The sequence below is a fragment of the Lipophrys pholis genome, assembly GCF_963383615.2.
Source record: "Lipophrys pholis genome assembly, chromosome: 3".
Taxonomy (NCBI): domain Eukaryota; kingdom Metazoa; phylum Chordata; class Actinopteri; order Blenniiformes; family Blenniidae; genus Lipophrys; species Lipophrys pholis.
The window spans coordinates 32,069,813-32,091,656 of record NC_137627.1 but is presented as its reverse complement, the minus strand read 5'-3'; the positions used below and the strand labels follow the sequence as shown (position 1 = coordinate 32,091,656).

Sequence of the window (21,844 nt, the reverse complement as noted above, 5' to 3'; positions counted from 1 at the left end):
TACTGACTGAAGTGGCCTTCAGAAACTATCGGAACTCATTAGAGCTGAAGCGAGAAAGCTGTTAAACTGACAGTGTGGTTCAGTTTTTACATCATATCGGTGTCAGAAATTGCTGTAGTGTATCTTTCTCCATTGTGCTTACCAAATGGGTAATCAGCCAAATGATGGCAAACAATTGCTGTTTTCACTTGTGGGGGGGGTGTCTTTTTTTATATGGAAATAACAGGATTTTGAGGAGCCACCAAGAAGAATAATAGAAAATGACATATTCCTCATTACAGTTTTAACTTGAGATAAAATAATAAAAAATACAACAACCAGCAATTCATATTTCTTTTTGTAGTTCATTGTCCTTTTGGACAAACCAGAGTATATCTGCAACCTGCGGCCCTGGAGCCACATGTGGCTCTTTTGCTTCTTTGGGCTCCTTGTGATGGACCTTGTCTTTTGCCTGTTGTCAGCTGGGATCAGCTCCAGCACTTGAATATCATGGGCGTACAAGATGAATAATGCTTGTGGGGAAAGAGAGTCTTATTAGCGTGCTTAACTTGTTTATCTGTGTATTATTTGTTTTGCTTTATTTGCTGTGATATACAGGCCATATGCTTTTACTGGCTTATTTTAATATAAACCTCTTACAATGCATAAAGAAAAGCCACACATACACTTTTCCTTGCACTCGTAGAGATAGAGACATGCATGCATCCATTTCACTAATGAGGAGTGAAATCTCCCGTCTCTCTGCTCTTTGCTGTCTGTATCTCTGCCACCAGTTGTCAAGCAAAGTAAAAAGTCTCAAGTTTTGTCTTTCATCCTTTTCAGATGAAGTCACTTCCATCAAATCAGATCCTCTCTTCTCATGTTCATAACACTATCATTATTTTTCCCTCCCCCTTTACTTCTGTTCATTCAAAGTGTTTTAACTGAAGCTTTTCCTATAGAAAGCAGCCAGAATTTCAGGGTTTTTTTCTCCCTGCAAGTGAAACATACATTTACATACTGTGGTGCAACAATGTGCTGCAGGGGCAGGCGGTTAACTGCCATCAGCCGTTGCTCTGAGTCAAAAGCTCAGGTTTGCAATCAGTCTGTGGGTATGCTCTTTTGAGGCTGATTGGCAGAGACATTTTTAAATGCCACAGTATTTAAAACAGCCAGCAGCCCAACACTTCTTCTACAAAGCGGTAATTTCACTCAAATTTACTCCACTCCATTCCAGTGTAAAACAACACAAGACAAAAGGATAGAAGTTTGTACCGAATGTTTACCTGCCCTTTCATCCATTTGTCTGTCTTCTTTACTGCATTTCTTTTCCAGGTACTCTAGTTTCATCCACACTTTTCATCTAAATGTGCTTTTGGGCTTAATTATTGGCTCTGAATCAACTGTAGGTGTGAATGTGAGTGCATGTGGTTGTCTCTCTCCCTGTGATGTATCAAACAAATCCAGGGACCAGAAACAGCTCATTTTGATACTGACCAATAAAATAACAGCATCATAAAGTTTCAATGCAAGATTATTTTTGACAGCTCCAAAGTTTTCCCTTTGTTTTTGTGTATTATGTACAACTTGAAACCCCAAACATGTTGAAAAATTTAAATAATAATAAGTGTAATCTCAACAAAAAGCCCCTTTCATTAATGATACCAGTTGTAAAATACGTGAAATGATGTCCTCTGATTGAGGCATTTTACTAATTTCAATGTGTATGCTTGTGCCCTGGCTTCGCCCAGAGCCAGCTGGAAGGCTCTCCAACACTTTGTCACTCCAGTTTGGATAAATCACTTTAGAAGATTGATGGACTGGACACATAAAGCTTAAATTATCTGCAGAAACATACTGCAGTAGCGTCCACCTGCTTCAGTGCAATGTTGGGACTCTTTTCTATTTTTTTTTTGCAGACACCCTGCAGGCTCTGATGATGACTCTCCCTCTATGGGATGTCTTTTTTTCTTCCTTCTCTGAGTTGCTCTAAGGACCAGGTCAGTGGGTAACAGAAAGGCGGCCCTGTCCGTTCACACAGTAACATCTCTGTTGCTGTTTGGACTCTGACCCACATCCTCTGCTGACTGAGCTGCTAACTGAGCAACCCTTTACCTTTCCTCTTCCTGAGAAGATACAAACGAAGCCGTACACCTGTTTCTCTTGTGCTATGACATTGTGCTCCGCTGACCCGAGTGCTTTTGTGCGTGTATTTTTTCATCCGCAGTGGAGCGATGCATGAGTGTAATGCAGTCCGGGACACAGATGGTGAAGCTGAAGGCCGGATCCAAAGGGCTGGTGAGGCTCTTCTACCTGGATGAGCATCGCTCCTGCATCCGCTGGAAGCCCTCACGCAAGAGTGAGAAGGCCAAGAGTGAGTATGGATGCTTGCAAGCGAACACAAACATCTGGACATACACAGAGTCAAAAATAACTCAATCACACGTCGTCCTTATTTTGCCCCTGGATATCTCGCAGTCTTGCCCGTTTTGATGGCGGTGCTGAGTCATATTAGCTCCCATCTCTCCTTTGGATGTTTTTAGTTTTTATCCATTTAATTCTTCTTGGTTGGTGGTTCCAGTGTTCTAGATTGGCTCAAATGGGTAAATTATACTTAATAAGTAGACCACGCCCACCGATAGGGGGCATATGGGTCTGTGGTCCCGGGACTAGGGTAGAGAGTGCCCAGAGAATCTAAGATATCTCGTACTGTTTCCCAGCAAAGCTGTCAGCTGGCCTGGCATAGGCAACCATGTTTCACAAATATTTATTCTGCTGTGTCTTTTAGTGACTCAATACATCATCTCATGGTGCAAACTTGTTTGTAAAGTAATCTTGTGCAAGTTGGTAGATTTTCCCGTCATTAAATACGTTTTTAAGAATACAACACAACTGTTTTCCCTCAATCTGCTGATTATATGATTTTTTCATTAATAAAAACAACATTTAATGCACATTTAAGGGATAATTCTGTATATTCTGTACCTGTGCTCAAGGCTGAGCTAATTTACACCATCAGCAGCCAACAACACAAAAACAATTTTTTTTCGTTATTTATCCCTCTGGGATGAATAACTATTCTATTCTATTCTATTCTATTCTATTCTATTCTATTCTATTCTATAGCGTGCAGTTTAAATAGAGTATCTTTGTTATACCTGTAAACCTTCAGTGGATTCGGCTTTAACATTGTTGTCATAGTTTCAAAACACTGAGCAATAGATTGCATCATTTTAGTTTGAATATAAAACAAACATGAATTATACATTTTAGGGTTAATGTTTTGCTGACCCTGAAGTCCTTTTTAAATGTGTCTGTCCATTAGAGGCCACTGCAACAGAGAAACGATGGATCAATATAAGCTGCTTGAACTAATGACGGTCATTTTTGAAAAGGCAAACTTGTGAATGTAATTGAATGATGTTGTTTGATTCAATACCAGGAACACAAACCAATAACAAACAAAAAAAAACCTTTTCCTTCTAAGGTGTTGATCTTGGTCCAATGAGAGAAAGGTTGACAGTAATGGTAATGTAAATGTATAAATATGAAAATTGTATAAATTAGAATCGAGCACAGGTTGAACAGGTTCAGAATGTTGTTGCAAAGGTTTACTGTCATCTAGTTTGGTGTGTATCCAAGTATCTTACAGCAATAAATGAATACTTGATGTTTCAAATCTCATGTGAAAGACTCTGTTATTAACCAAGAAGTCAAACATAACTTAAATCCAGTTCACTTGCCTTGCTATGATTTAATAATCTGGTCTAGGGTGGGAACGCTCCAGTAAGTGTCTGATGATTCTTTTTCCACAGCTCAGTGGTTAACTGTCCGAGAGTATATAAGCAGGACCCTTATAACCATAGAGTCGACTTATTACTTTACCTTACGTAATTTTAAAATACTGCTTATGTTTTTTATTGAATGTATCATGATTGAACACACTCTGCTATTTTTCTCTTTGAGTCATGTCAACAATCCTGTTGTTCTCTGGCTCTGAAGGGATTAACATTATATTTTTCATGCCCCCTCAAATCTCTGTTGTTATTTTCTAGTTTTAAGTACCATCCCACAGATGCATACAGTCTTTTTATGGACCTGTCTTTACATGTGTATGACAAACGGTGTGTTTGCCTGTGTGTGTTTGTGTGTGTTTGTGTGTGTGTGTGTGTGTGTGTGTGTGTGTGTGTGTGTGTGTGTGTGTGTGTGTGTGTGTGTGTGTGTGTGTGTGTGTGTGTGTGTGTGTGTGTGTGTGTGTGTGTGTGTGTGTGTGTGTGTGTGTGTGTTTCTTTATGCGTGTGTGTGGACTGTGAGCATTAGATAAGCCTCTTAGATCCTCTTCATTGACATGAGCGAGCGAAACACACAACAGCTGCCCAGCTCTTTCTCTGAATCTGTGTGTGCGTGCGTGCGTGTGTGCGTGCGTGCATGCGTGTGTGTGTGTGTGTGTGTGTGTGTGTGTGTGTGCGTGCGTGCGTGCGTGCGTGCGTGTGTGTGTGCGCGCTGTTTGTCATGGCAGGATCAAAACAAGGCTGCCATATTGTTAGTTTCAATCATGACAGTATTGCAGGGATCAGATTATGTAAGGGGATGTGAGGACTGACTGTAATGGGGCAAGAATGGATTGCAAGCAAATATTTTCGGGATCCCTAATATGCCATTTAATGCCAATAGAAATAATCACATTGTGAATGCTTTAATGGACCAATTAATTAAACGCATTGTTTTTTTTGTTTTTGTACGAAACAGAGGAAACGCCATTGCGAGCAACAAAAGACACGATGCATTGGTGGTTCATTAATTAACTGTTTTAATTAAACAAGATGCGGTGAACATTATTTTCAAGTATCTCACAGTGAGTTGAAGTGACGTAGCATATGTGTGGATTGATAACAGCTCACGGCGCTCAGCAGGCTCGTGCTCTTCTCTAACAAAGACATGAAATCAAAGACGGCTGAGTTTATACTCAAATCCCATTAGATCACAATTCTCCCTGAAGCCTATGGGACGTGCTTACCCTTAATGAAGGGAGAAAATCTCTCTCTCTCTCTCTCTCTCTCTCTCTCTCTCTCTCTCTCTCTCTCTCTCTCTCTCACTCTCTCTCTCTCTCTCTCTTTCTCTCTCTCTCTATCATGATTTGTGCTTTTAGTAGTGTGTATGAAATGTATTTGTTCCTCAAAGTTTTTAAAGTTATCCATCTCTGGTTTTATTAATTAGTCATTTTTAAGAGCAGAGCTATACTCATTTGAGTATTTATTACCCAATCAAAAGGCTATACAAATTAGGCTTTCGTCAGTCAATTTATACATATTCATACAATCATATACTTACTGTCAAAACAGTGAACGTATCCCATTTAAAAATCAATGAAGGTCAAAGATAGTTTACTTATTTCTGCTTTTGGAAAAAAATTCAATCTGAAATTTAATCTCTTTTCTGCAGGTTTTTAATCTCTTTCTCTAAAAGCAAGTGTCTGCCTTTTCTCCCCTTCTGATTATGAAGTAGTTTTTTGTTGGGTTTTTAGATGTTCTCCCTGTGATTGCGTTCCTCTTTCTCCAGGATTACTCAAAAAACCTCTCAATTGCCCCGAGGTGTGAATGTGAGTGTGTGATTGTCTGTCACTGTGTGTTTGTCCTGTGATGGACTGGAGACCTGTCCAGGGTGCATCCTGCCTTTGGCTGTAGTCAGCTGCTATTGATTTCATCTCCTGTTTTGTGGAGTTGGAGGCCGTGGCGGCCGTGTGATTGGTTGAGCAAGCTATGGCGACAATTATTTAATGTTTGTGTATTGTTGTTTGATTCCAGTGTCTCATATATATAAGCCCTACTATGGAAATGAGATGTTACATCTCGAAGGGCTTTCCTTTCAATAAAACAACGTACATGGTGCTTTAGTCATCCCAATGCACATCACATTGTCATCGTAATTGGGAGACAGTGTTATCTTGCTACATTAATTATAAATGACTCCTCCAAGTCTATTTTTACACTTTCTCTTATTAATTATCACCCTTTTTCCTTCAATCCCCTGTCCTCATTCTGTCAGTCACCATTGATTCGCTGTACAAGGTGACGGAGGGCGGTCAATCAGACATCTTCCACCGCCACGCAGACGGCAGCTTCAACCCCGCCTGCTGTTTCACGGTGTACCACGGGAACCACATGGAGTCCCTCGACCTGGTCACATCCAACGCAGAAGAAGCCCGAACCTGGATAACTGGTCTGCGCTACCTGATGGCCGGGATCAGCGACGAGGACTCGCTGGCCAAGCGGCAGCGTACGCATGACCAATATCCTTTAAAACAAAGAGCCACACACAAATCACACACTTAAACACTAAAAAAAACTTCCCAGAAAGGACAAAAATGATTTTACTATTATTATTAGGACTTGTTTTACAGATTTTTGTGATGCTTTTGGCACGTCATAACAAATGACACACAATTAACCAGACAAGAAGATAATTGGTCGAGTGAAACAAGACAGACAAGACAATGGTCAACTATTCACCAATAAATAATGAAGATAAGGTCAACAATAGAGAAAAAGAAACCACAATAAAACACAATAAAACCTTACATAGATAAAAAGCAGTCACAATCATAAACCAGGAAAAGAACATTCACACAATAATAAATAGAGCTAAAAATGGGTGAATAGAATAAATACAATAAAGTGCAATGTCACTGGGTCAATGCTGTCAGGGTGAGTTTGTAAAAACATGCATAATGCAACAGGTAAAGGTCTAATATTTTTGGGACATTTCACCGTATTTCGCACCAGGAGGTTTAAATTTAATTGGTAATAGTTTTATTTTGTGTGTGTGCGTGTGTGTGTGTGCGTGCGTGCGTGCGTGCGTGCGTGCGTGCGTGCGTGCGCGTGCGTGCGTGCGTGTGTGTGTGTGTGTGTGTGAAGATGTAGACATTTTCATCTCATATACTCTGACACAACAAAGCAAAACTTTAAACTTTAAATTCAAAGGTTATTATTGAACTATTTTACCGGTCTGGTCCACTCAAGGTGAAATTGAGTTGTATATGGCCCCTCAACTGAAATGTGCTTGACATCCCTCTGGACCCTCTGATGGTCAGTTTTGGCCAAAGAGTTACAAGTTTGACTCCTCGAGCTCTAAACTTTCCTTAATGTGTGCGTAACGTGGATGAAGCAGACGTTTGAGGAGGCCGACAAGAACGGAGACGGTCTTCTGAACATCGACGAGATCTACCAGCTTCTTCACAAGCTGAACGTCAATCTGCCTCGCAGGAAGGTCAAGCAGATGTTTCAGGTCAGGAAACGAACTTTGACTTTTACTTCAGACAGATGAAGAGTGTGCTTTGCTAATGGAAGACATCAAAACATAAACTACACAGACTCCAGCGGGAAGGTATTATTGGGTGCCTGCTCTTTCATTCAGGTTTAAGGGCAAGGCCACTTAGATCTTAAATTTATTCCATTCCTTCAAATTTGACAAAGAATATGTGAATGAAATCACTGATGGAAAAACTCAAGGTCATAGAGATCTTTGAAAAAAATACCTGGATTTCTGGCACGTTTGACTCAAATGTAAAGCAAGGTTATTAAACTTATCTTCTCACTGCACTTCTCCAAGAGACTAAACTCAATGTGAAAAAACACGATGTTTTTCATGGAAAATTATTCACTTGACACATGATTTATTCATTACTAAAGTGATCCATTCCTTTCCACTGAAGTTCATGCTTAAGGAATTTTATTGTAACATTCTTCATTACATTTAACTTATCAAACACGTCTGGATATACATTTGTGTAAAATTTTGCTCCGAAGGCAAAAAAGTATGTTATTGTGGGGAAGTAATTTTAGTTTTCTGTTTAAGGCGTCACATTGCTTCAGATCACTGACGTCAGCTTCTGCATTTTATATTCTGATGCTTGTGTGCGACTCGAATGAATGTGCAAGAAATACTTTGTACGTTCGTTTGTGACAGAGAGAGAGACACTTTTAGATGAAAAGGATAAAAGTCGAGGATGACTTAAATTTTTTAAAACAGCAGTCACACTGAGTAATGTCACAAATCCACAGACCGTCACCGCTTGTTTCTGCCGGCTTTTCTAACGTGGGAGACTGCCGTGGAACAATAATGTGTTAGAAATGTCACTTAAACTTTTTCAATCGTTCACCAAATTTAGTCTGCTCCACTAATGGTGATTGACAGTGCACAGCTGTCTTAATGGGAAAATTATGCTGATTAAAAATGTTGATAGTTTTATTTGTGTTTTAATTGCTCAGTGTGATCATCGATTATGAGTGATTTTTAAATCTGAAGAAGCACGTGTGCTCCTGGTAAAAGTAAGGACTCAACAATACACTATATATTATATATAACTATATAAATACTTTGGAGTCATCACAAAGGAGGAAATCGGCACGGTCATTTAAAAAAATGTTGCACTGGCCAACATAAAAAAGAGGAAAGAAAGAAAAGTCATTACACTTTCAAATGCAGCTCATTTTTTAAATGACTGCAGAACATTTAATTGGATGAGAGAAATGGCTTACTGAAAAGAAGAGTAAACAGTAAAAAGATATACTCCCATATAATCATAATTTTGTTTCTACAGAACTTAGAATTATTAATTAAATAAATTAAATTCGATTTTTTTATTTGATCTTATTTTACTTTATTTAAATTTTATTGTATTTAATTTAATTTGATTTGATTTTACTCTATTGTTGATATAGTGTGTGATTTTACTCTTGTTCTGTTTTAATTCCTTTCTTTCTCATTTACTGTCTGGAAAGCACTTTGGTCACCTTGAGTGTTGTAAAGGGCTTAATCAATACATTTTGAATGATTGACTGATATTTTTTAATTGGGAAGACTTCAATGATAACAAAGCAAAATATAAATCTTCTTTATATAGTTACATTTTTTAATTTTTTTGTCTTTGTGAACAAGCCCTGCGTCTCCTGTCTCATCCGACCATACCAAACACATTAGGTAGTATAATTTAAAACATAATAAAAAGAGTTCCTGTAAGTATGTTGAGCAGTGCATGTTTGTTGCCCTTGTTGAGCACATGTACACCAATAAACCTATCTGTAAAAAAATGTATTTTAAAGAGCTTATGTTGTGTTGGTGTGTCTGGAAACTTACCAGGAAAGTTTCCAGAAGTGAAAGACCCATTTTACAGCCGTGAGGAGAAAACAGGGAAATGCCTTAAAAAATTCAACAAATAAATGTCAACGTAAGATGGAAATACTGCTGAGGACGAAGCTAATGTCATCTTTAAATGAACTAAGGTCAATATATTAAAGAAGATATCATCGAGCCCGTATTGGTCACATTAAAATCTGAATTGAACATTTCAATCCCGAGGTGTTGTTGGAGGATAAGACCTCCAACAACACCTCTTCTAAAGATGCACCATTACATGTTAAATTTATGCTCATGTTTGTTGCAAAGTGGCTTAAAATTGAACAAAATCACATTTATTTCAACAATGAAAAGTAATAAGTAATATCAAAAAGTTTTACTTTTTTAAATGAAACGTCTTACAAGCCTGATTGGTTGTTCCTGTATGTTTTAAGAAGATTCTACCACTTGCATTATGTTTCTGTGTACAGTTCAAGCACAGTTCATATTTCATGTGTACTTCACACTAAATTCATTAATGAGGTACACAAACTGAGAACAGGAAACAATTTTCTGACACAAACCCTATGATTATAGGAAATATTTCACCATTAAAAATGCCTGAATAAACATTTATCGCTGTGCTCTGGTGTTTACTGAGATTAAACATGTTACATCAGAGGACAGCGTAAAGAGATACACAAATTAGTTAATTGCCTTATAAAAGCAAATCCCTAGTTAGAGATGTATTTTTACCAGTTAAAAGCAGAAAACCATTTATTAATAATAATAATAATAATAATAATAATAATAATAATAATAATAATAATAATAATAATGCATTTTATTCCCGTGGGCTTACCACCTGCAGGAAAGGTTCTTAATCGGTGCGATGTGATCTGAGTGACAGTGCTCAGACTGCCACCCCCGCGACCCGGAAACGGATAAGCAGAAGAAAATGGATGGATGGATAATAATACATTTTATTTGTTAGCGCCTTTCATACACCCAAAGTCACTTTACATTCCATGTTAAAATTTCAGTTAAAAGCAAGTAAAAACACATAGGTAAGTACAAAACGAAAACTAGATTTATGAAGAATAGGTTTGTCTAAAATGATACGTTTTTAGGTGAGTTTTCAAAGAGTCCAGGGATTGAAAGTTTCTTATGTTGGGTACGAGGGAGTTCCATAGGTGGGGGCTGAATGGCTGAAGTCTTCTGACCCCATGGTGGTCATGCGGGCCGGAGGGACAGTGAGACTGAGAAAGGAGGCAGATCATGTGTGTGGATGTGGATGAGGTCAGTGAGGTATAGAGGAGAGGTTATGGAAGGCCTTGAATGTCAGGACTAAGATTTTGAAATTGATAGGCTGTTGGATAGGAAGCCAGTGGAGTTTATGAAGAACTGGGGTTATGTGATGAAAGGAAGGAGTTTGGGTAATGAGGCGGGCGGCAGTGTTTTGAACCAGCTGGAGTTTATGAAGGGACTTGAGAGGGAGACCAGACAGAGGGGAGTTGCACTGGACTAGCGTGGCGGTTTATATTACGTAGGTGGAAGTAGGCTGACCGAGTGATGTTATTGATGTGAGCCTTGAATGATAGTGAGCTGTCAAGGACGACACCAAGACTCTTAACCTGAGGTGAGGGAGAAACAGAGTAGTTGCTGTTGGAGATGGAAAGACTGTGAGCTTTAGTGAAGGTGGACTTAGAGCCAATGAGGAGAACTTCTGTTTTGTCACTGTTTAGTTTGAGGAAGTTGAGGGAGAACCAGGATTAGATTTCCTGTAGACAGAGGGAGGTTGATAGGAGGGTAGAGGGGGGTTTGGTGGAAATGTAGAGCTAGGTGTCATCCGCATAACGGTGAAATCGAATATAATACCTCCGGAAAATATGGCAAAGGGGGAGGAGGTAGATGATAAAGAGGATCGGGCTCAGGATGGAGCCCTGGGGGACACCGGAGGAGACGGAGGACAGCTGAGATTTGTAGAATTTTAATTGAACAAACTGAGTGCGGCCAGAGAGGTATGATGTGAACCAGTCAAGGGGTGTGTGTGATCATCCAGTGGTTTTCAATCTGTGAAGCAGGATGGAATGGGAGATGGTGTCAAACGCTGCACTCAGATCGAGGAGGAGGAGGAGGAGGAGGAGGAGGAGGAGGAGGAGGAGGAGGAGGAGGATGGATAATAGACCAGAGTCAGCTGCTACTAGAAGGTCATTAGTGATTTTAATGAGAGCTGTTTAGTGCTGTGGTGGAGACGAAAGCCAGACCGAAACTGTTCATACAGGTTGTTGTTGGAGAAATGACAGTGGATTTGGTATGCAAGTTTTTTTCCAGAACCTTAGGAAGAAATGGTAGGTTAGAGATGGGATGGAGGTTATTGAAGATGTTGGGGTCTGAGCCGGGTTTTTTAAAATTTTATATTTATGGTAAATTTGTGTTTCAGAACACGGTTTACTTTGCTGACATGATTAAAACAACCATCATCTTCTTGTTAATTCTCAGTTGGTACAATACTTTTCTACATTTCTTTCCTTGATTATCAGCTTAGCTGTCATTTTACAGCTCATCCCTTTGGTTTAGATGAGACAAAAACAAACTTATTTCTTCCAATCTATCCTTTTTTCCATTTAAAACTGGCTGGTGGCAGATTTTCTATCCAAACAACTTGTTCACCTGGTTAAAATACCCCCAATAAGTTTGTTTTCTGTCTCTCCATTTAAAATCCATCACGGCGGTTCATCCTGCTGGTTGTGTGTAGATTCTGCCTGCGATCGAGCCCCTGGTGCCTCCGGCGAGCTCATTATGGCTGTGTGATGGAGGCATTAGCTGGTATTATTGATTTGGTGTGGAGTCGAAGGGCCCCCCGTGAGGTTCAGGTAATACGAGGCGCTGATCCCGGCGAGCACACGGAGCGGGGTGGGAAGGCGTGCTGGGTCGATCTTTTGGTGGGATATGACGTTAGGAAAGAGAAGACAGTTCGTGGAGGTAATGTGTTTGTGTCATGTGGATTAAGAGAGGAGGGAGGTGGATGATGGAGAAGAAAAATGGGCGGTTTGCAGCCACACGTGTGCTCAGCTGGGTTAGTGAAACGTTGGTTTGAATATTTTCATCCTGGTACCAACATCTCTCAATTATTTGACTGGTTCATCACAATGTCAAAGAGTACAAACATTGGATTATATAGCAGTAAAAACATACATATATGAATATAACAATGAAATTGTAAGGAGGTGAAGAGCAGGCAAAATAAAATACCTCAGCTTATGTATTTAATGTATCAGTTGTAACAAAATCCTATACCTAATGTGCTTCATTACATTATTTAATAGTTTGCTTTTGACTTCCTATTTTTTCTGCCTCCATTTGAACACATATATACAGACTTGATGTTCTTACACTGCATGCACTGGTCACTTTCTCTCTCACAAGGGATGGAAGGGATGGATTTCTTCATTTATTTCATTCCATTTAATTTCATTTATTTGTTTATTCGGATGGGATGGTCCATATTAATGAAGAAGCCATCTCTTCACGACGTTACCGTAAATATGGCAGGATTAGCACAATGCTAATTTCCATCCATTGTCCTACATAAAACCATACAAAGTTACAGACAATGAAATAAAAACAATAAAAACATATAAACAATAAACAATATGGTAAAACAAAGACAAGGTTGATAAAATCATTCTTCCTAAAACCCTACCATGAAGTGCAAATATTAAAGTGCTTACTCATTAGTATGACATCGGTAAAGAGCCTCTTTTCTTTTTTTAATATATATTCTAAAGTGCATGATTATCCTTATGATCACAAGTTTAGTTGTTCATCAGCCATATCTTGTACTTATGTTTAAAAGTGACAAAGATGGAGTTTTCTCGGCTAACTGGAGATATAGTATTCCAGTTTGTGCAAATTTGAGCAGATAAGGCATTCTGGGCAAAAGAAGACTTTGTAATTATAAATTCACAATCAACCCTGGTGGTTGACGTGTTATTACTGAGGCTTTTTCGTTTTTCTTTTTGAAAAAATCCTCCAGAGGTGGTGGGGCCATCTCATGCACGGATTTGTTTATCAGGCAATTTAAAATTCTCAAAGCTGAGGAGCTGATATTTCTTTGAAATTGCACAATGATGTGATGACTGGCTTTTTGTCAAATACTTTGAGGACTTTCTTTATAAAGCTGTTCAATGCTCTTCAAATGAGTGAGTTTTTGTACGCCATTCTAGTTTTACTCTTTCCTTCATAACTGGGAGAATTTCATCATCATTACCATGAAATACCAATGCATGTGGGGGTTAAATTATCTACACCTTTTATAGGAAGTACATACAGTAGGTACACTATGAGATCAGGTACACTAATCTCATTGCAATGTGTTCACATATAATGACAATAAATTACATTTTTTATATTTAATTAAATAGCCTGAAAACATTGTAAATTTGCTCCAAGATATCTAATCCAATCGAATCCATCCTTATTTATAAAGAACTTAAAACAATAATTTTTTTAAGTCTTGGGTAAATTAAGTAATTTAAAACCAAACATGAGTCAATCTGCCAGTAATGTGTGCTGGTATAATGCACACAGAGCAATGTGCCTAAGATGTGGCAAACCACCGCCTCTCATGGTGCCTTTCTACAGCTGGAAACTTGGAAAGTTACAAACTATGAAATTACCAGTTCAAAGTTTGGGCAAAATTTCCCACAAGTCTGAACAAAAATGAAACATGAATGATGCTGATTCTCCTGTACATCTGACATAAGGATGGAAGTATGTTTATCTGGTTGATGTTATTTGTGCACTTTTACACATTTGGGTTTGTCGCTGCCTTTTGTAGCTGGCAAACGACCAACTTAATTCAATCTGGCTCAGTTAACTGCAACACAGTAGGGTTGCTACATGGGAACTTCCCACTTCCCAGTAACTCCTGAACACTTTTCTTTCTGCATCCATTCAACTAAATGATAATTGACTTGATTAATCGTCATATTTCTTTACATATATTATTCATTTGATTGCCCTTCTGAAACCGCCCTGTGAGTTTCAGCTGCAGATGAGTGTTTGTTAAAACCTTTTTGGGATCAGAACGGTTCGCAGACTGAAGCTGAACGTGAAACTTTCTCACAGGAAGCCGACACGGACGACCAGCAGGGCACGCTGACGTACGAGGAATTCTCCGTCTTCTACAAGATGATGTCCATGAGGCGGGATCTGTTCCTGCTGATGATGGCGTACAGCGACAGGAAGGACCACCTGACAGTGGACGAGCTGGCCAACTTCCTGCGTAACGAGCAGAAGGTGAGCGCTGGCATCGGGTTGGAGCCAATCAAATCTTCTCGCTGACACATTTCTATGATGAGGTGCCGAACTGGCTCCTCTGCAATCGGCCTCTTTGATTTGAGGTCCAGCCACAGAACAGAGATGGATTGTGTTTCTCTCGCCTTGTCTTCAGTTTAACATTTGAGCCGCTCCGTGTCGGCTGTCTGCCTGGAGGAATCGGCTCTGCTAAGCCAATTTATCACACCTAAATTTGGTTTGTGTCACGGGAGTCCTAGCCTTGTTTAATCTAGATCTTCTTTGCATGATTTTGTGTTGAGATATTTGACATTTCTGTCAATATGTCTCCCTCTCTTACACTGTAATGATGTAATTTTTGTCACACCGTCACCAGCCCACAATACTTCAGATAAACACTTTTCTCTGATTGAGCCGCTTGTTTAGTTCCATCATGAAATAATGGCAAACGTCAACAATCCTTCTAGCTTCATCTATTATCCACAACTGCATTAAATCAATGTGATTTACTGCCCAAAATGTCCGAACATGCAATTTGCGTGTGTTTTCTCATTGCTTTTCTCTCCATAGATGGCCAGTGTGACTTCTGAGCATGTTGCAGAAATCATTGAAAAATTTGAGGTGTCAGATGAGAACAAGCAAAGAGGCGTTATGGGAATTGAAGGTAATTCTCACTTTTCTTTGCAAAATGTATTCATTTATAAATGTTCTGTCATGCCACACTTTCTGGTCATTTCATGACATTCCTCTTTAATTCATGTGAAAGCTTTTTAGCGTCATCTAGCACAAGCAAAGTCAAACACTTAATGACACTCCACTGCAAAAATAAAAAAATCCTCTCACCGCTGAAAATGCTGAATACTGAATGCATTACATGACGTTTCAATAATTAAAGCTTTAATCAACGTGTCAGGGTGCCTTTCAAACAGTTTGGATATCATTTCAACCATTTCTTAAAACATAGTATTTTGAGACATTGTATTTAGTATCTTTATAACTTTAAAGCTTGAATTATAAATAACACCATGATAAAAAGGATGAAAATCTTTCAGTTTATATGTAATAGATGCAAAGTATGGGGATTTTTCAAAGTTTGAATGAAATTGTGTGGAAAAATAATATGCTCTTTTGCATTGTTAATGAAGCATGTGTTATGAAAACCCTTCTCATGACTGTGGAAAACACCACAAACTCAAGATTATTGTCTGTAACATTCACTTATATAAGAACAAAAAAATGGCAGGTTTCATCTATATGCAAAACAACTTTATGATTTCCTGTGAGATCCTCTGCTCATTATAAATGGCTGATAAACCAAAGGAACAATCTTGCTGTTTTTGCGTCTCATTATTGACTGCCATTATAAGTAATACCACATGTAAGTGAGGGCTGACCTTAAATCAGGAGCAGCGAGGAAGGAGGAGGGAAGCCGTGGTGTGAAAATTGGGAAATCGGAATGAGGGCGGAGGGAAAGAGAAAGTGAGAGTGTGACAGAAATGAGAAGAGAGCAGATGAGAGGGGGGAGAAGGTGGAGGGGGAGGAACTAATCTTGTCGTCTGCAGCATGAAGGCTAACATTGTGTGTCTGACTGAGCAGACTCCAGTTCCCTCTGAAATGTGTGTTTGAACCTAGACTGTGAATAGATGTGAAGGTGAATGAATGAATATCTTCTCTCACCACGAGGAGAAAAAAACTTACAGTGAAGGTCTGCATGCCTGCATATAGCATAGTATCAGTGCTCAGTAGAAATCTGAGCCGAGCTGCAATGAACCTTGCTGAGGTTCCTCATTCAGGGCCATCAGTGGCTTCCCAAAAGCAAAAAATACCCCCAAAATCTTTCCTGTATTCACATCACATCCCCCAATGTTTTCCATTTCTCTCCCAAATTTTCGGCTTCTTTTCCCTCATCTGCTTTCTCCCTCATTTTCAATTTCCACTGCTGGTGGTTTCATTTCTTTCCCTGCTCTCTGGATGAAAGGCTGCTTTCTTCCCTCTCACTCCTCCTCATGCTGCATCACTTAAAAAAAAGTTAGGCCTTTTGAAGTGCACACGCCAACGAAGTGGTTTCAAACCTCACCATGCTGGTTTGAAACCACTGCACTGTGGTTTGAAAGTGCTCATACAGTGTGCATTTTTTTTAATTTTCCTGGAGATCCACCTGCTGATGAAAAGATGTAGAGAGCAGTGGTATTATTTGGGCATGATTGAACGCTTTTATTTCAATTCTGTCAATGCTGGATTTGGCATGTGTGCTTCTCGTAAAAAAACTACAGAAACAAAGAAAATTAGAGCTTTGCACAAATGTAACTGCAGTATGACCCAAACACTGACCAGATTCAACAGTGTGCCATACATTTGTCACATGCACAGTGTAGATCATTATGATGTAAGACAATGATTCCCAGCTGGGGTTTTAATTTACAAGTGGCTTATTTATTGAAAAAATAAGAAACACACCAAAAAAATTACAACTTTCAAGTTTTGGTAATTACAAGTTTTACAATATTGCAAGGCTGTAAGCATTTTGAACATGAACATCCTGTCTGCAGTAAACAGGGAGAAGAAATGGCTGAAAAAGATGAATACATCAAAAAGAAAGAAAGGGAATGATGCAGATAGAGTAACATATAATTTCATGGAAGAAATGGACAAAATTAGACCTGAATCCATCTTTTGTGGTGAAAAACTGGCAAATGAAAGCTTGAAGCTGAAAGCTGAAGCGACACCAGCCAACCAGATGTGTGTCTGTAAACACAAAGTGTTTCTCCTCAGAAAAAAACCTCTTTCATTGCACATTTTTATAGTATAATATAAATCCAGACAACCAAAGTCATAAGACAAATATTTAGATGGACAAAACAAGAAAAAGACAACTGTGTAATTTAGAATGTCCCTGTAAATCTTTGCATACTATGAAGCATTTACGGTAGCAGTCTCACTGTGTGTATTAAGTGGATACAATACATTTAAGCATATATGTGTTTTTTTGGTGTGAAAATAATTGCTAATTAGAATCATACCATCCAGATGCTCTAAACACGACATACAGCTGAGGCAGATGCCATGAGGACATCATCATTTCAGCGTAATGATCTGGTAGTTTTTGGACCTGCTGTTGGCGTTGGACGATGAATATATTCAGCCTCATAATTCATCCCATTTTGTAGATAATCCACTGAATATATCGAGTCCCTTGACATAAACTCAACTGATAACAAACATCGGAGGATCAACAACGTTATAAGAATGTGTCATGAGGGAGTGACAGACGTCTTTATGTCTATATTGACATTCGCAGGTTTCACAAGTTTGATGCGCAGCCCAACGTGTGACGTTTTCAACCCTCTGCACCACGAGGTCAACCAAGACATGGATCAACCGCTGTGCAACTACTTCATCGCCTCCTCGCACAACACCTACCTGACCGGAGACCAGCTCCTGTCCCACTCCAAGACTGACATGTACGCCTGGGTGCTGCAGTCCGGCTGCCGCTGCGTGGAAGGTAAAGTCTGCAGACATGAGTCCAGCTTTGTAACGAGGAGCTTTGTGTGGAGCTTGAGCTTTACTTTGGGTACGTTACATGAGTTTGAGGCTAATCGGTGTGAATGTGAGTGTGTGTGGTTGTCTTCCTCTCTGTACTTTCCCTGTGATGGACTGACGACCTGTCCATCCTACCTTCATCCATCCTGCCTTCATCCATCCTGCTTTCATCCATCCTGCCTTCATTCACCCTGCCTTCATTAATCCACCTTCATCCATCCTGCCTTCATTTATCCTGCCTTCATCCGTCCTGCCTTCATCCATCCTGCTTTTATTCACCCTGCCTTCATTCACCCTGCTTTCATCTATCCTGCCTTCATCCGTCCTGCTTTCATCCATCCTGCCTTCATCCATCCTGTGCCCCACAATATGGTTGTATAGCACATGAATGAAACGTTTAAGACTGAAGTCAACAATGGTTCTGGGCCCTGGTTTTATATGTACTGTCTCTCGTACTGTTATTCATACTGTTTTGACTTTCTTGGGTAATTGAACTGAGCAGTTCCACAATATTTTTTATCTTTTACAAATTCCTGCTTGATATGTTGTTTGTTCGAGGAATGTGCTTTGAAGATATATTTTAAATCCTTAACTTGAATGTTGTTGCAATTAAATGCAGTAAAAAGTACTTTTTGAGAAGAGTACTTGTGCAATACTTGAGTATATTTGTTAAAACGCCGCTTCTTGCCATGAGCTGTGAAAATGGACCATGATCACTGAATGAAATAACTAGATAGATGGATAGATAGATGGATAGATGGATAGATAGATAGATAGATAGATAGATAGATAGATAGATAGATAGATAGATAGATAGATAGATAGATAGATAGATAGATAGATAGATAGATAGATAGATAGATAGATAGATAGATAGATAGATGAAGAGGATATCGGTCCTGTTTTCAAAGATGAAGAGAGAAAAGTAAGAAGAAACAGAAATCTGTCAACATGCTGTACTTTCACTGGTGAGAAAACATAAATATTTTCCGTATTCATTAATAAATAATTTATTTTCTTTTTTTTAAATTCTTCCTGCAGTTGACTGTTGGGATGGTCCTGACGGAGAGCCGATGGTCCAACACGGCTACACTCTGACCTCCAAGATCCCGTTCAAGTCTGTCATCGAGGCCATCAATAAATATGCCTTCATAAATAATCAGTGAGTCCAACCTACTTAAAAAACTGGAGACTTTCATTGTCCAACAGGACGTGAATCTGGGGGAAAACACGACATTCTAAACGGGAATCTAGCTTTTATTGGTTTCTGCTCTTTGGAACTCTCTCTGAAACTGAATCCTATTATTAAGTGGATATTATTTTCTGCTATTTGCTCAAGTCAAAACAAAGCAACTCGTACAATGTTTTATCCGTATAAAAGACAAGGCTGCAGCATATTCCTCCCAAAAAACACTTATGGTGCGCCATGATTTCCATGCTTTAGCAATGAAATATTGATGACTTTGGCAGAATTTCATCCCCATAGAGTTCACGACAAAGTTGCAAAGATTCCACAACCACCAGGTTTGTGTTTTCAGACAACACTGTGATTCCTGGCAGTAATTAGCACCTATTACCGAGCCATCTGCTGAGCAGAGTTTCCCCTGGCTCCTAGAGGAGCCTCTGTTTGTCTCTGGCGGGTTTAATGGTGACCAAAACAAAGTGTTCAGTGGTGCAGCTTCCTGCTGCCGCGTTGGCTCACTTCAACATCTATTGCAGCTACTTATTATGGCAAGCGTTCATGTTATGAAACCATCTATTTGATTACAAACCAGAGAGTGCTGCTTTAGAATCTGTTTATGCCGGTAAACAAGAAGTGGGATTACATTTGGCATGTTTGTTTATATATTTTTTTAACCAAAATTAGTTTCTGGTTGTGTATCAAATCTATTTTTGAGTTACCAACTTTCTTTAGTTCCAACCATAATGCTGCTTGAAATATTTTGCCGTTTTTGGTTTAAAGGAGAAGTTTTCTGAAATACGTTGACTTGTGACAACATCCCACTTTAACCTGTCTTTAAGATGGTGAGGTGTAGCAGTCTGTATATCCTCTGTTATACACTAAGTTGTGTTTTTTTTCTTTGGGGAAACAAATGCAATGTAATATTTTCAATTGTTTGTTTGGATTCAAGCAAAATGCCCATGAGCTTGTTTTTAGTGTTTATATGTGGCTAAGTTTGCTGGGACTTTTTTTTCAAGAACATAAATCAAAAAAAGCTAAATCAAAACAAAATGGTCCAGTGGTGCAACGCTTCACTTCAGTATTGGGCAGTTAATCAGTTCCATTATGCATAATGTTCACGTGTCCATGTATACATACATGGACAGACCCATGATAATTGTAGGACAGGAATATAAAACCCAAAAATATCAATAGACAGCCAAATCAAAAGAAAATAACCAAAATATCAAATAAAAAGTAAAACATAAGACATGTAGCCTGGGAAGATGACAATGTAAAGGGAACACAGTTGATATTGTTGGGACGTTTGACATATGCATATTGAAAGCAGATAAAAAAAATGTAAACAATAATAATTGTGAGATATATGCATATGATTTTAAGTGAAGTCACAAGTTATACAGAGGAAGTGCAAAGAATAGGCTGCAACTTTAACACTTCTTCCACTCAGTTATTAGTATCTCCATAATGTGCATGTATTAATATAGTGTTACTGTGTTACATTAGCAGAGCTAGTAAAAACAATCCGATGCATCAAGTACTGACAATGAGAAGATGGAAAAATAAACAGTTATAGTTATAGAAAAATATCCATATTCAAAGTAGCAGACAACTCTTAGAAAGTTAAGCTATGTTCGTTAGAAGCTACTATTATATAACAGATACTAATGTTAATTATAATATCACTTAGTCAGACATCTTTCATTTTGCTGTTTCATTTTGTCTGCCAGTTAACAGGAGTTTAGTGAAATAGTAACAAACAGCTGCAGATTGAACTAATGCTATCTATCACCTCACAATGCAGGACATTGAGCGAGACAGCAGCTCTACAACTGTTTCAATGTGGTTCAGTAATTATAGCTGCTGTCATATTTCATAAATGTAAGCAGTTTGTAACGTTCACAAAACTTTGCAAAGAAAATTTGTCTCTTTTTTTTTATATTTCATTTGGATGTTTTGGAGCTAAATGTATTGGTTTTTTTGTTTTTTTTAAGTAATTCTAAAATAACTTCACCTACTATGTTGTGCTAAATATAATACAGGCTGTTTTGTTCATGGAAATATGTTGTAAAGACTAATAACTATTCATCTCCCGTGTTATGGGAAGATCTGTGTTAACAACAGCACAGGTGCCTCAGAAACAAGAGAACATGCCAGATCTGAGAAATATCTGAGAAATCTGTCAAAATTGCATAAGCGTCTGCACACCAATGTTCCCTTGTCCCATTTCAGGCATTTAACATTAGTAACAACAGTTATTTTCTTGATTTTTTCTTGTCAAAGTGGAATTCATGTCTTCATAAAAACAACAGTTGCTCTGCAAAAGCTTCCTCCAAATATGAGCTTTGTTAAAGTGAGCTTATTCACATATTCAGACCAACGTTGTCTAAAGTGCAAATTCATGGCTTCTGCAGGTTCAATGCAATTTTTACAGCCAGTTACACTTGAACATTCAGAGAAGAGCATATAGTCATGTACACAGTCACACACCAGCCACACAGTAATGGAAAATAAGAATAAGGTTCACTGCGAGTTGCAGCCACACTTGTCTCTCAAATTTCAAATCATTTGTGTTCATTTTCCCAGACAAACAGCATTCTCATACTCTTCGTTTGAGTGGAAGAATCAGACTGAATGAGAAATGTGTGTGTTGCAAATGCTTTTATTGACACTAATAGCAGTTGACTTCAGCTTTGTTATATAGCAGTAATAAATTAATTCATTATT

General features: G+C 38.7%; 1 protein-coding gene across 1 annotated transcript in view; it reads left to right on the top strand.

The window, feature by feature from the left end:
- Positions 1 to 21,844, top strand: part of plch1 (phospholipase C, eta 1) — a 56,968-nt gene that overhangs the window by 5,600 nt on the left and 29,524 nt on the right. The window contains exons 2-8 of the mRNA XM_080458996.1: positions 2,207 to 2,353; positions 6,025 to 6,268; positions 7,134 to 7,263; positions 14,227 to 14,397; positions 14,965 to 15,058; positions 17,693 to 17,896; positions 18,976 to 19,096. Coding sequence (XP_080315122.1) covers positions 2,207 to 2,353; positions 6,025 to 6,268; positions 7,134 to 7,263; positions 14,227 to 14,397; positions 14,965 to 15,058; positions 17,693 to 17,896; positions 18,976 to 19,096 — 1,111 coding nt within the window. The remainder of the gene's footprint in view (positions 1 to 2,206; positions 2,354 to 6,024; positions 6,269 to 7,133; positions 7,264 to 14,226; positions 14,398 to 14,964; positions 15,059 to 17,692; positions 17,897 to 18,975; positions 19,097 to 21,844) is intronic.